Source organism: Podarcis filfolensis (genome assembly GCF_964270895.1).
Source record: "Podarcis filfolensis genome assembly, chromosome: 8".
Taxonomy (NCBI): Eukaryota; Metazoa; Chordata; class Lepidosauria; order Squamata; family Lacertidae; genus Podarcis; species Podarcis filfolensis.
Window position 1 is genome coordinate 12,911,173 of NC_139611.1, and position 14,438 is coordinate 12,925,610.

Genomic DNA, 14,438 nt, shown 5'->3' on the forward strand with positions numbered 1-14,438 from the left:
GGGACTGCCTCTTCTGGTATGCTCCGCGGAGGACCTTAAGGTCCACAAATGACAACATTTTGGAGGTCCCAGGTCAAGGTGGTTAGATTGGTCTCAACTAGGGCCAGGGCCTTTTCAGTACTGGCCCCGACTTGGTGGAACACTCTGTCACAAGAGACCAGGGCCCTGCGGGACTTGACATCTTTCCGCAGGGCCTGCAAGACAGAGCTGTTCCCTAGCCTTTGGTTTGGACTCAGTCTGACCCTTATGTTTCCCTCCCCTTATGGTCTTGATTTATTGGCTACTTTTAAAATGAGGCTGCATTTTAAATTGCATTTTAACCTGTATTTTAAATTGGTCCCCGCCTTATGTTTTTACTATGATTTTATTGGTGTTAGCCGCCCTGAGCCCGGTTAGGACCTTGAGCCGCCCTGACGAATCAGGACAGATAAAACAAACTCTTCCTTCAAGCAGCGCGGTTAAACTGTGGAACTCTCTGCCACAGAGGTAATGATGGCTTGGATGACTTCAAAAGTGGATTGGACAAATTAATGGAGCAGATGAAAGCTACCAGACCCTGCAAATGTCCTTATTTCCCAGGGACAGTCCCGGATTTACAGAAGGTGTACCAGTTTCTGATTTGATCCCTATTTTCATTGTAGAGGTAATGGAGCTATGTGACCCCCGAGCCAAGGAGATAAGTAACAAGACAACCTTTAGAAGACACCTGAAGGCAGCCCTGTATGGGGAAGTTTTTTAAAAAAATTATTTGAAGTTTTATTATGTTTTAATCCATGTTGGAAGCCACCCAGAGTGGCTGCGGCAACCTAATCAGATTGGTGGGGCACCGACGAAAGAAGAATGGCAGACGAAATTGATGGACTATGCAGAATTAGATAAATAAACAGGAAGAATTCGAAACCAGCGGGACCGGAAATTCTTAGAAAACTGGAGGAAATATATGAATTATTTGAAAAGTAATGGTAATGAACAGATGACGCTAGTAGGATTGCAAGAAGTTTTGTAAGGAAGGACTGCTTGAAATATTGCAAGAAAGACTATGAGAAGAATTGTTAGTTAATGATAATTAAGAGTAATAGAGAAATTAAGAAATGCAGAATAAGTGATAAAGAACGAAAAATCATCAGAGGTGTTGACGGAAGTTTAAAATATTGTATAAGATAAGAAGTTATGTTATTTGGTTTTTGGAAATGATGTGTTAAAAAACCCAATAAAAATGTGTGTGTGTGTGTGTGTGTGTGTGTGTGTGTGTGTGTATACACACAAACACATAAAGATGGGTGGGGCACAAATAATAAAGTGATGATGATGGAATAGGCTATTCCTATTTTCATTGGAGCAGTGTTGGAGAGCATGAGCTAGTAGCCACAATGGCTATGCTCTACATCCAGAAATACTTCTGAATAAGGTAAAAGGTAAAGGACCCCTGGACAGTTAAGTCCAGTCAAAGGCGACTATGGGGTGCAGCGCTCATTTTGCATTCAGGCCAAGGGATCCAGCGTTTGTCCACAGACAGCTTTCCGGGTTCTGCGACCAGCAGGACTAGACTGCTTCTGGTGCAACAGGACACCATGACGGAAACCAGAGCACATGGAAACGCCGTTTACCTTCCCGCCGCAGTGGTACCTATTTATCTACTTGCACTGGTGTGCTTTCGAACTGCTAGGTTGGCAGGAGCTGGGACAGAGCAACGGGAGCTCACCCCATCGTGGGGATTCGAACCGCCGACCTTCTGATCGGCAAGTCCTAGGCTCTGTGGTTTAGGAAAGGAGAGTGCTTTTGTGGTTGGATCTTGCTTTTGGGTTTCCATTGGGGCGTCTGGGTTGCCCACTGTGAAAACAGGATACTGGATTAGATGGGCAACAGGCCTGCTCCAGCAGAGGTCTTCTTATGTCTTGGGCAGGCTTGCCTTCTCTTTCAAACCAGTGTCTCTCCTGTGATTATTTAGTGTGGACCTGGGTAAAGGGACCCCTGACCATTAGGTCCAGTTGTGGCCGACTCTGGGGTTGCGGCGCTCATCTCGCTTTATTGGCCGAGGGAGCCGGCGTACAGCTTCCGGGTCATGTGGCCAGCATGACTAAGCCGCTTCTGGCGAACCAGAGCAGTGCACAGAAACACTGTTTACCTTCCCGCCGGAGCGGTACCTATTTATCTACTTTCACTGGCGTGCTTTTGAACTGCTAGGTTGGCAGGAGCTGAGACTGAGCAACGGGAGCTCACCCTGTCGCGGGGATTCGAACCCCCAACCTTCTGATCGGCAAGTCCTAGGCTCTGTGGTTTAACCTACAGCGCCATCTGTGTCCCATGGACCTGGATAGTTGTGCTCAATCCTACAGGCCGCTCTTTTAACGTTCTTGTTCTGTTCATTTTTTAAAAAAAGGAACAGGCAGCCTGCTATTATTTGATGGCATAGCAAAACAACTCAAATGGTGTCTCTTTCCAGCACTAAAAATATTATAATTAACTAAGGAACTGACCCTTTGATAACAGTATTCCAGGTTTTGCTGTCTCACCTAGCCTAAATGAGGTAAGGTGTTCTGTCCCCCCTCTTTCTTCCAAGCATAGGATTTTTCTAATCATATCCTCAGCTAATTTTCTCTCCCCACCCCACACACCTCTGCAATGCCCTGCCTTATATTCCTTCTTATTACGCCCAAAATGTCCTTATTTTATGCAGGCCCACAGCCTACGGTAATAGACTGCTTTATGCCGATACGGATAGAAAATTGATCACGGAATGCTTTAATGCTAAAGTCTTCCAAGCTGGAATTGGCAGCCCAGAAGCTTCCTCTGAAAATAGTTAGAAATGAAGCTGTCCTATCCTGTGTTAACTAGACACAGGAACTGAGGGAGCTGCCTTCCACTGAGTCGGGCCATTGGCCCATATAGCTCAGTAGTGTCTGCACAGGCTGGCAGAAGCTCTCCAGGGTTCAAGTCTTTTGCTAGCCAGGTTCCTGGCCATCAAACCTGGGGCCATCTGCATGCAAAGCAGATGCTCCACAATAATAATAATAATAATAATAATAATAATAATAATAATAATAATAATTTATTTATACCCCGCCCATCTGGCTGAGCTTCCCCAGCCACTCTGGGCGGCTTCCAAAATTTTAAAATATTGTAATACATCAAAAATTAAAAGCTTCCCTAAACAGGGCTGCCTTCAGATGTCTTCTAAAAGTCTGGTAGTTGTTGTTCTCTTTGATATCTGGTGGGAGGGCATTCCACAGGGTGGGCACCACTACCGAGAAGGCCCTCTGCCTGGTTCCCTGTAACTTGGCTTCTCACAGTGTGGGAACCGCCAGAAGGCCCTCGGTGCTGGACCTCAGTGTCTGGGCTGAATGATGGGGGTGGAGACGCTCCTTCAGGTATACTGGACCGAGGCCATTTAGGGCTTTCAAGGTCAGCACCAACACTTTGAAATGTGCTCGGTAACGTACTGGGAGCCAATGTAGGTCTTTCAAGACCGGTGTTATATGGTCTCGGCGGCCACTCCCAGTCACCAGTCTGGCTGCCGCGTTCTGGATTAGTTGTAGTTTCCGGGTCACCTTCAAAGGTAGCCCCACGTAGAGTGCATTGCAGTAGTCCAAGCGGGAGATAACCAGAGCATGCACCACTCTGGCGAGGCTGTCCGCAGGCAGATAGGGTCTCAGCCTGCGTACCAGATGGAGCTGATAAACAGCTGCCCTGGACATGGATTTGACCTGTGCCTCCATGGACAGCTGTGAGTCCAGAATGACTCCCAGGCTGCACACCTGGTCCTTCAGGAGCACAGTTACCCCATTCAGGACCAGGGAGTCCTCCACACCTGCCCGCCTCCTGTCCCCCCAAAACAGTACTTCTGTCTTGTCAGGATTCAATCTCAATCTGTTAGCCGCCATCCATCCTCCAACCGCCTCCAGACACTGAGCTACAGGCCTCCCCCAAGAGAGAATCTTAGATCCATAGAATTGTAGGTTTGGAAAGGGGTCCCGAGGGTCATCTAGACCAACCCCCTGCAATGCAGGAATCACAGGGTAATTTGTGTGCCAAGGAACTTGTGGCCATCTGATGCTGCTGGGCTCTGCTTCTCACCAGCCACATGTAGTGGAAATGCGGAAGACAATTGTATTTCGAGGAGTTAAGTGGCACGTCCCTTTCCCTTTAACACCCCCAGTTTGAGGTCTGCTGGATTCTTGTGTTTCACACACCTGTTGGGAGTTTCTTGGGTTCTTCTGTGTTGCAAGTGCTGGCTGATTGCCTGGCTGCAGGTAGTGGGAGACTCTCAGCCGCTCTGTATTACCGTATTTTCCGCTCTATAGGACGCACTTTTCCCCCTCCAAAAATTAAGGGGAAATGTGTGTGCGTCCTATGGAGCGAATGCAGGCTCCTTGGCTTCAGCAATGGCAACGCGAAGCCTCCGAAGGACAGAGGGAGTGCTCCTTGTGCGTTCCGGAGGCTTCGCATTGCTTTTGCTGATGACTGGAGAGCGAGAGGGGTTGGTGCGCACCGACCCCTCTCGCTCTCCAGGCTTCAGGGATATCCGCCTGAAGCCTTTGGAGTGCAGCGGGAACTCGCGCTGAGCTCCAAAGGCTTCGGGTTCCTTTCGCTGAAGAAATGGAAGGGGCTCCGTTTTTCCTGCCGCTTCGCTGAAGGGGCACTGAGCGGAGAGGGGGAGAATTTTTTTTCTTGTTCTCCCCCTCTAAAACAAGGTGTGTCCTATGGTCGGGTGCGCCGTATAGAGTGAAAAATACGGTAATTCCATCTAAGGGTCCTGGGCTAATCATGAGTAATGCCAGGTACACTTGATTACATCAAGGCAGGCTATAAAAGCCATAGGTGGGAGGGGATGCTGGGAGACTGACGGTCGGGGTCTTTCTTCTGCTGCTCCACCTGGGGTTCCGGGCAGCTGGAGGGGAGATTGGGTAGCCCCTGTCGGGTATGTTTTATTTTATGCTTTGCATGCCTGCGGTTTATTTGTTAATAAAACTGTTTTGGATCCCCTTCCACCTCCTTATTCCCTTTGTCCTGGTATCCTTGGAAAGAACTGTATTAGGCAGCACACCACAGCCAATGGTCTGGGAAGCTGAGTCCAGCAACATCTGGAGGGGGATACCTTCGTTTTAATAGGTTTGTTTTTAATATTGTTTTAATTCTATTATAGTTTAATTACCTTTTAACAGTGACGTGTTATATATTTTCAGCGTTCTGCATTTTATGCATACCTGAAGTACTGTGTCCCGTTCCAGGCACAACAGTTTAAGGAAGGATATCGTCAAGCTGGAACATGTGCAGAGGAAGGCAGCCAAGATAACCAAGGATCTGGAAACCAAGCCTTATGAGGAATGGTTGAGGGAGTTGGGTATGTTTAACCTGGGAAAGAGGAGATGACTATCATATCTCCTCTCAAATATCTCAAGGAGGAGGATGGAGCAAACTTGTTTTCTCCTGCTCTGGAAGGCAGGATCCAAACCAATGGCTTCAATTTACGAGAAAGGAGATTCCAACTAAACATCAGGATGAACTTTCTGAAAGAGCTGTTTTGACAGCGGAGTGGGCTCCTGAAAGAGGTGGTGGACTCTCCTTCTTTGGAGGTTTCTAAGCAGAGGCTGGATGGCCATCTGTCATGGATGATCTTGAGATTCCTGCATTGCAGGCGCTGGGGTATTAGGGTCACTTCCAACTCTACAGCTCTATAGTATTCAGTCCATGTTGTTTTAATTTGTGTAAGCTGACTTGAGTCCCAGTCTAGGAAAAATGTGGATATAAATAAATATGATGATGATGAGGTTCTCCATCCCTGGTCTAAGAGCGTCTCAGAATACATCATCCCATCCTTCCCTATCCACAAAGAGGAAAAAGAACACAGGAACTTCTTTGGATCAGGTCAGCAATGGACCTATGGTCCTGCTCCATAGCTGTTAACTGGGATGGAGGCAGATTTGGCCCATGGGAGTCCAGTTACTGACCCCTTTGCTGCTTTGATCTACAGAGGGGCAAGTCTATCAATTACCATGCTCTGCATTTGTCATTCTTTGTCATCCTAAGTTAAGTTCCCCCATACTTCCACATCATTTTTTTAAAAAAATGCCTGCAATTCAGCGTGAATTTCTCTTGATATACACTTTCATGCTACACAATTTTGTCTTGTATGCACGTTTTTTGCAAAGCAATTGCCCTTAATATAATGATTTTTTTGCCTGTTATTTTTCACTAATATATGGATGCATAGAAGATAGTACTCGGCCCAGCATTCAGTTTCCTGAAGTGTGTATTTTTAAAAAAAGGAAGACCACACTTCTGTTCTTTAAGAATGGTGGACGTTGGTTCTTGAAAGTGTGTAGCAAACTCAATTTCAGGTGGAGTGGCAATATGCCACAACTGCCCCTGTGTCCTTTGCACGATTACCAGAAACAGCGGATGGATGGCTGGGGTGAAATTATGCACCATGAATTGTTGCCAGTTCATTAGAATGCATTAGGGATGAGCGGATCCATCACATTTGGTTTCCTATTTTTCCAATCTGTTCAGTTCTCCACATCAGTTTGCCATTTTTTAAAAAGTCGTTCCAGTCTGAATTTCTCCTTATGAACACATTTTTGAATGCAGATTTGCCTGACTCAGATTTCTTTTCAAAGCAAGTTCCCCTAATATAGTGCATTTGTGTGTGTGTGTTTGTGTGTGCATTTTAAGAGGGACTTTACCCCCAGTATATATATTTTGTACCCACGACTTGGCTGCAAAACTCATAAAAGTGTAAATTTCAAAGGAGGACTGTGTTTCAGTTCCCAGATTGCTTTGGGAAGTGAGATTTAGGTAGGCCTCCCATATCCCTAGAATGCATGATTTATACAGCTTGAGGAACCCAGTTTTTCGGGAAGAGGATCTTGGGTCATGCTAGTGCAGAATGTCATTTTGCTCTTCTAGAAGCCATGATTGATGACCTAGTAATTCTCCATCACCCTGGCTTGAAAGGGGAATAGATCTGTGAGTAGGGATGAGAATCAGTTGGTTTCCAGTCTGGGTTACTTTGGCACCAGGCTACCCAGAAGTCTGTTCTGCCCACTTCCTACATTTATCAGCAATGATCCATCATATTTCCCTATGGCAGGGGCCTATAAGGGGCTATGGATACTGTTGTCATGAGCTACAGGGATGGCCACCACTGAGGCAGGGTGGTGGTCCAAACAAGATGTGGTGAGCGGTTTCCTGGTTGGCAAACCTTAGAGGGGTTTCAGGACCTTGGACAGTACTCTAGCTGCTATGGCCAGACATACAAGTTGTTTCAGCCTGGAGCAAATGGACTGAGTTTTATAGCAGAGTTGGGTAGTCCCTGAGTGGGGGGCCTACTCACTGAGTGGTGTCTCCTGGCCAATTAATAATGGGAGTGTGCCTTCCCCTGACCCTTCACAGATATTGGGTTTCTGGCTGTGGGTATCACTTCACAGGAGTGATAAGACTTGCGGAGTCTGTGGACCAGTAATCAGAGTCTGGTGGCATAGGTATCCTTGGGTGGTGGCTCATGGAACCACATGGACACACCTAGATATGAATCCTTCTCCTCCTCAGAGAGAACTCTGTTGCTGAGAAGTCCTGGTTTGGGGCTGATCCACATGTGAATCCACAGCTTCTCCTGACAGGCCCCAACATATTCCCAGAATAGAGAGTATACTCCTCTATGCAGAGGATGGAGCTACTATCTTATGAAGCTTCAGACTGCAGCATTTGGGACTTCTTAGTTTAGAGCAGGCTTTCCCAAACTTGGGTCTCCAGCTGTTTTTGGACTACAACTTCCACCATCCCTAGCTAGCAGGACTGGTGGTCAGGGATGATGGGAATTGTAGTCCAAAAACAGCTGGAGACCCAAGTTTGGGAAACCCAAGTTTAGAGACAAACCGAGCAAGAGACGACGTGATAGAAGTTCATAAAATTATACACGGCATGGGGAAAGTGGACAGAGAAGAGTTTTCTTCCTTTCTCAACACTAGGATTCACAGACACCCAATGAAGCCGAATGTTTGAGAATTCAGGACAAACAAAAGAAGAAGAAGAGTTTGTATTTGATATCCCACTTTATCACTACCCGAGGGAGTCTCAAAGCGGCTAACATTCTCCTTTCCCTTCCTCCCTCACAACAAACACTCTGGGAGGTGAGTGTGGCTGAGAGACTTCAAAGAAGTGTGACTGGCCCAAGGTCACCCAGCAGCTGCATGTGGAGGAGCGGAGACGCGAACCCTGTTCACCAGATTACGAATCTACCGCTCTTAACCATTACACCACACTGGCTGGGAGGACTTCTTCAGGCTGTCAAACCAAGGAGCTCCCACGGGAGGCAGAGATGGCCACCAACTTGGAGGGCTTCAAAAGAAGGTTGGACAAATTCATGAAGAGGGCTATCTATGGTTACTAGTCGTGATGGCTATGCTCCGCCTTCCTGGTCAAAGGCAGCAGTGCTTCTGAACACCAGTTGCTGGAGGTCACAGGAGGCGAGAGCACTCTTCTGCTGTGATCTTGCTTGTGGGCTTCCCATCTGGTTGGCCACTGTGAGAACAGCATGCTGGATTCAATGGGCCACTGGCTCTTCTCACGTTCTTAAGTGGGACATAGTTGGATGCAACCCACAGTTCAGGGACACATTCCAGCTGGGCAAAGTAGGGAACACACAGCAGGGTTGGGTAAGGAGGCATGGGCTGGGGAGAGGTCCAAGGGCCAGATTGAAAAGGTCTGGAGGGCCACACTTGCCTTGCAGATTTGAACTTCCCTACCCATGATATGAAAGATTTCCCGGTGAGGGGAATCAAAGGGAGGGGGAAAAGAAGACACCCCAAGCAGCAGTGAATTCATTTTCTTTCTTTTTTTTAATGTATAACCGTTACGCCTGAGTTACAGAAGAGAGACACCTACAGGCAGCAGGTAGTTAAAGCAAGTACCAGTTCTGTTTCTCTACTCTACTACTCCATATAGCTGAATAAATTATGAGGTGATTATATTTATATATATATATATACACACGCACTCTCTCTCTCTCTCTCTCACGCTCACCATCTCGCCCACACCGACTCACACACGCACATGTACATATGGAGCAAAAATTAGCTATGACTCGAACACAGAAGCAACATATCTGCAATTACTAGGAATAAGGTATGTTCTACAGATAATATTTGTCCAGGTTTTGCGGGGTATGTGGAGTTGGTTAGGGGGCGGGGCGGGTGACAAGTTAGAAACATTAAATACACAAAATCTCTGAGTGGTCAGATATCTATATATATTTTCCCCCAGGGGTGCAGGAGCATTTGGCTGGGTTTGGGGGTGGGGGAAGGTGAGCAGAAAATAAAGAATATGCAAAGATGATGTTAGAATGATACTTGGTAAAGAACGTGTGGGGAGGAGGTGATTTATTCCAGTTTTTTTGTCCCGTCCCCCCAATAATCAGTGATAGCTCATTGCTTTCATCCAGCCCTTTGCTTTGCAGGCTGGGCAGGGAAGTTCTGGTGCCAAATTCTCTCCAATGAGAGAACTTTCCCCATACATTTCAGCAAATCCCAGGGTGTTCTGCATCAAATGCACATTGGGACGCTCCATGGCAATGAACAGGAAAGTCTATGCATTCAGGAGCATTGATTGTGCATGGGGGGCACATATGGAATCTGGGCAAGCCCACCCAAGCTTGGAAAATCCCCCACCGGAATGATCAGCGAAACATGGAATGTGTCAGTGCAGTTGGACTGGCTCTCAAGAGCAGCTTTGGGGAGAGCACTGAGGGGCAGAGGAAGTTCATCACTTCGCGTCCTCACTGCAGGGCTTCAAATATTTCCAGCTGTCAAGGATTTGCTTTGAAAGCTCTCCTGGCTGTCTGCCTCCTCCTCCTCCTTTGCCCTCACTGTCCTTTGCCCTCACTTGCCCACACTGATGCCCAACCTGGTTTGCCGTGGTCCACGGTGCAACCTCGCTTACAAACTCCTTTGCTTACAAACATCCGAGGCATGTCAACGTATTATATAACATGATCATCAACAACAAATCAACAGGGAGAAAGAGCACCGGAACTCGCCGGTTTGCAGTTAAGTGTCGAAAAAGTCACCGAAAGCAAAAGCTGTTTCCCTGATGTTCGTGAAATGGGATGCTTAAATAGGAAAACTGGGTTTTGGTACAGTCCCTATGGGACAAAAATAACTGATTCAGGAGATGTCTGCATTTCAGATTTAAATCTCCATGGTAGTACACTAACTGTGCATGTTCCGGTTGGCCAATGCCATAGCCGGAATCCAAAGGGACTAGTTCTTCACATCGAAGGGCAGGAAGTTTGGGGCTTGTGTGTCCCAAAGAACGTTCCCCTTTCCATGATGCACATCACTTAACATTCAAAAGCAAAGGGGTTACAAAATCTGTTTGCAGGATGGCTGGGGAGGAAGGTTGCTTAAAGGTGGGGGAAGTAAAATAAAAATAAAAATAATTGAGTGCAACTCAGCCCGTCAGTATAGTAAAAGAGACCCTTTGGTTCCTCCCCTTCAGTTCACCTTGAATTTTTGCGTTTCTTTTTGGATGTTGCCTTCCACCTGCCCTTTGCTAGTTTCCTCTCCCCAGAATTTTTGCTGCTCATCTAATAAATCAATTAAAACCAACCCCCAACGTATTTTTTTTCTTCTTCCACCAATGAATTTAAATTTCCTTTCACGAAAAAGAAGATAGAAGCAACTTTCCCTTCCTCCCCACCCCCTAAAGCAAAACTCACCCCAAACCCCAAAAGTTATTGGAATGTATTTTGAAAGCATACAATACGCAAAAGGTCCTACACTGTTCTGCCTCCCAAGCCTTTATATATATATGTGTATATATATATATATATTTATTTATATTTATATATGTGTATTTTTAAAAACTACCACAGCACTCACTGTGTGTTTAGTAATATATAGAGAGAGAAGAAAGAGAAATGCCAACTTTCTATAAACAAAGACCATGTGACCGAGTTTCCACTTAAGGTACGTAGGTACCACCTCCAAGAGCTGAGGATCGTCTCCTCTTCAACATACTCTACTGAGCTCTATATTTACAACAACGGCTTAGATGGCTGTGCACTTTTGTGGCAAAGGGAAGTGGCAAATTACATTACTATTCACTAGCATCATTCCATAGCATCCAACATCCCAGATGGACTCAGAGATCCAAGGATCTGCAGGAATAATGGCTGGGGATAAGTCACAGTCTGGTGTGTGTGTGCTGCTTTATTTTATATGTACAATTTCAAAAACCGATGCGGAAATTGGGGGTGAGTGGAAAACAGGAAGCAGGGTTTTCCAAGGGCGCTACTTCCTGTTTATGTGGCATTGGTGACTTTTGGTTGAAGTAGAGTTACTATGCATTTTGCATATGTATGTGGAATTGGGAGAACTCAATGCTGCCCTTGAGCTACCCCTCCCGCCCCCCAAAATATATATATGCAAGAACAATCCGAGATCAAAACATGGTTTCTGTGCAGGGCCAGATTTAGGTTTGATGAGGCCCTAAGCTACTGAAGGTTATGGGGTCCTTTATATGTCCAGCTGTCCTTTTGTCAACAACAAATTGTCGCTCTTTTTTGTGTTGAATATATGCTATATTTATGGACCTAATAGGTATCTAAAGCCATTTGCACATAACAAAATATGTATTTTATCAAAGTAGCTTTTTTCCTTTAAATTTTTTGGGGGCCACCCAAGAGAGTGGGGCCCTAAGCTATAGCTTGTTTAGCTTATACGTAAATACGGCACTGTTTCTGTGATATGAGCGAATTCGCCTTAGAGTTGTGAACTCTTGAGATGAGAAATTTTGGTAGATGGGCCGGGACTGTGGCTGGAGCTAGAGGTAAATTCCGTATCTTGGAAACTCTTAAAACCATCCAGAGTAGATGGTTTGTCAAGGTGAAAGCAGTAGAGAAGGAAACTGGTCACCTGTGGCTTTAAACGAGGCTGAAAGGAATTTGAGAGATGGAATGACTTTTCTGGACTTAAAACTTCCTGATTCCCCACCTTGCATTTTCAATATTCTTCCACTTCCTGGCTTGAAGGTTTGCCTGTCTGACATTGCACTCATGGTTCTCCTAATTTTGGAAAGCAATAATTTTTGGAACGGATTAAAAACCCACCACATGCCCACTGGTGAATGCTATTGGATTTAAGGGAGTTTTAGGGGAGTGGGGACTTCGTGGACACACACAATGAAGTGCGACAGACCTTGCAACACCCATGAGGTATTCTGAACATCAGGAGAGTCTAGCCTTGCTATCTGATATGCTTTGAACTCAAAATGCTACGGAGTGAACCAGTGACCTTGGTGTGCAAAGCAAGATGCTCTGCCACTGAGCCACAGACACTTCCTGAAAGCAAAGGCTAGCACCGATGCAATGGAATGCTCCCAATTTTGGTAGGCAAAATAGGAAGCTGCCTTAGACCATTGGTCCATCTAGCCCAGTATTGTTGACACTGACTGGCAGTGGCTCTCCAAGGTTTCATGTAGGGGGTTTCTTCCAACCCTATCTGGAGATGCAATTGGGTCTTGAATCTGCTCTTCCACTGAAAACCAACCGTCCTAATACGGATTGTTGGCTACCACTGCCAGCCGATTGTTTCAACTGTCCTTTTCTCCTGTCCTTGAACTTTCTCATCTCCTCTTTTTCTATCAAACGGGAAAATACGAGGTCACCGCTGGAATAAGTTCCTCCAGGGGTGTTGTTAGGAGATGACCCAGATGACCTGCTCCCTGCCCCCCCTGCCCCACACTTTGTAACAAGGCAGCGGGGGGCACTACAGAGTACATTGCCCGCAAAATTCTGCCATTTTCACATGCCCAGAGGCACTTCTTTTCGTTTCAATGAGCACATAGCCAACAGGTTGTGGGGGAGGTCAAAGGTCCCAATCCATTTGTGGGCCCAGAAAACCCTGCTGGTACCCCACAGCTCAGAGTGAGCCCTGACAGACATTGATTCCTGCCCCCCACTCTGAAATCCAGCCCAAATTTGCATCTGCACTAGAGGTAAAGAATGTGGGTCCATACAGACCTTGCTAGGCTTCTGAACTGCATCAGCAACAATGGAAATTTGCATAAGACAAACATTCTGCAAATTAGTGTCGTATGGGCCAGTTCCTGAATCTTTTAAATGCCTAGTTTTAATAGAAGCACCTCCCACAGAAGACTTCCATTTGCAAGATGGGTGCCGCTGACTGTATAGCAGTCAAAATCAACCAGAAGGGGGAAGAAAATGAAGTTTTCCCCTATCTTCCTTGTCACCATGTGGTGGACTTGTAGATGAATAGATACATCCAACAGGACCCAATGCAACTTTGAAGCCAGTGTTCAGGGTGTGTGGGATTTTTGACAGCCTAGACAACAAGGGGTCTCTTGTCTTTGTTAATATACTTGGCTCCCTTGATTGCCAGAACGTGGCAATTTTAAAACGCCATAGGCGAACAAAGTTGCGTGGTATTCATCCTGCATCTAACCTCCAGCTTCCTCAGATTCTGTCTCAACTTCCTGCAGAATTAGTGGTCCCCAAACTGGAAAAAAAAGTTACAATATACATCAAATCTCCCTCTCCCCAACACACTGAATTGAGATGCACTGTAACCTCACCCCCTTTTGCTATACCTTCTCCATTTTTGGTCCAAATATTTTCCCATTTGGTCCCAAGATCAACACTTAACAATCACCAGGATTCCTCCTTCACAGGCAATGCCGATCATGTACAATAACTAAATGGGGCTGGGGGGCAGACAGACGAAAAGAATCTACCTATCTATCTATATATTTACGAAGAAAACAGGTTCCACAGTGACTTAAGCCCAGAGGCCACATCAATGGAAGGTCCATAACTGTTGGTTGTTTACGGCGTTGGCTAGGAGGGCTTGAACATCAGGGGGGAAATAAACATTGGATCACACTCATTGTCTCTGGCCTTTGAAGGGGTCAAAGTCACCATAGGCGAGCGCTTTCTTAACAGGTCTGCACAGTAAGAATTTGGATTAGTGGAAAGTTCTTCCTTCCTTCCTCAGTTCTCTTTGTCCTTCAGGAGCAGGCAAGATTTGCAAGGTTCGCTGCTTAAGATCCCAGAAGTAGAAGGGCGTTGACAGAGCTGGGTCCTTGGAAGGCTGGTGGCAGAAGTGGGATTTTTTCCTTCCATTTTTCATTTGTGTCTCATTGGTGGTCGACTATCAATGTAGGCGATGTCGTGTGGCTGCATCCATCAGTAAGCTTGGCCTGTTTCAACGGGTAGGAGACCCAGCACAGCCGAATGTTCCCCAAGCTTCATTCTACGCTGTGTGGACAGGCTCACGTTCTTGGTCAGATAGTCAACTGCGGCTGGGGAAAGGAAGAGGAGGAGTAAACAAGAGAGGAAGAGGTAAAGTGCGAATAACGCTACAGAAGAAGCGTTTACAGTTCTGCAAAGACACACCCTAGATAAAGATGGGAGAGCCCAGTCA

The 14,438-nt window shown here is 46.2% G+C and overlaps 1 protein-coding gene across 5 annotated transcripts in view; it reads right to left on the reverse strand.

Moving 5' to 3' along the window:
- Window positions 1-8,834: 8,834 nt before the first annotated feature.
- The window catches only part of PAX7 (paired box 7), a 173,445-nt gene continuing 167,841 nt past the window's right edge, over window positions 8,835-14,438 (reverse strand). For all 5 annotated transcript variants that reach the window (XM_083628762.1, XM_083628759.1, XM_083628761.1 and 2 more), the window contains one exon: window positions 8,835-14,316. In XM_083628762.1, coding sequence (XP_083484888.1) covers window positions 14,201-14,316 — 116 coding nt within the window. In that variant the 3' untranslated portion in view covers window positions 8,835-14,200. The remainder of the gene's footprint in view (window positions 14,317-14,438) is intronic.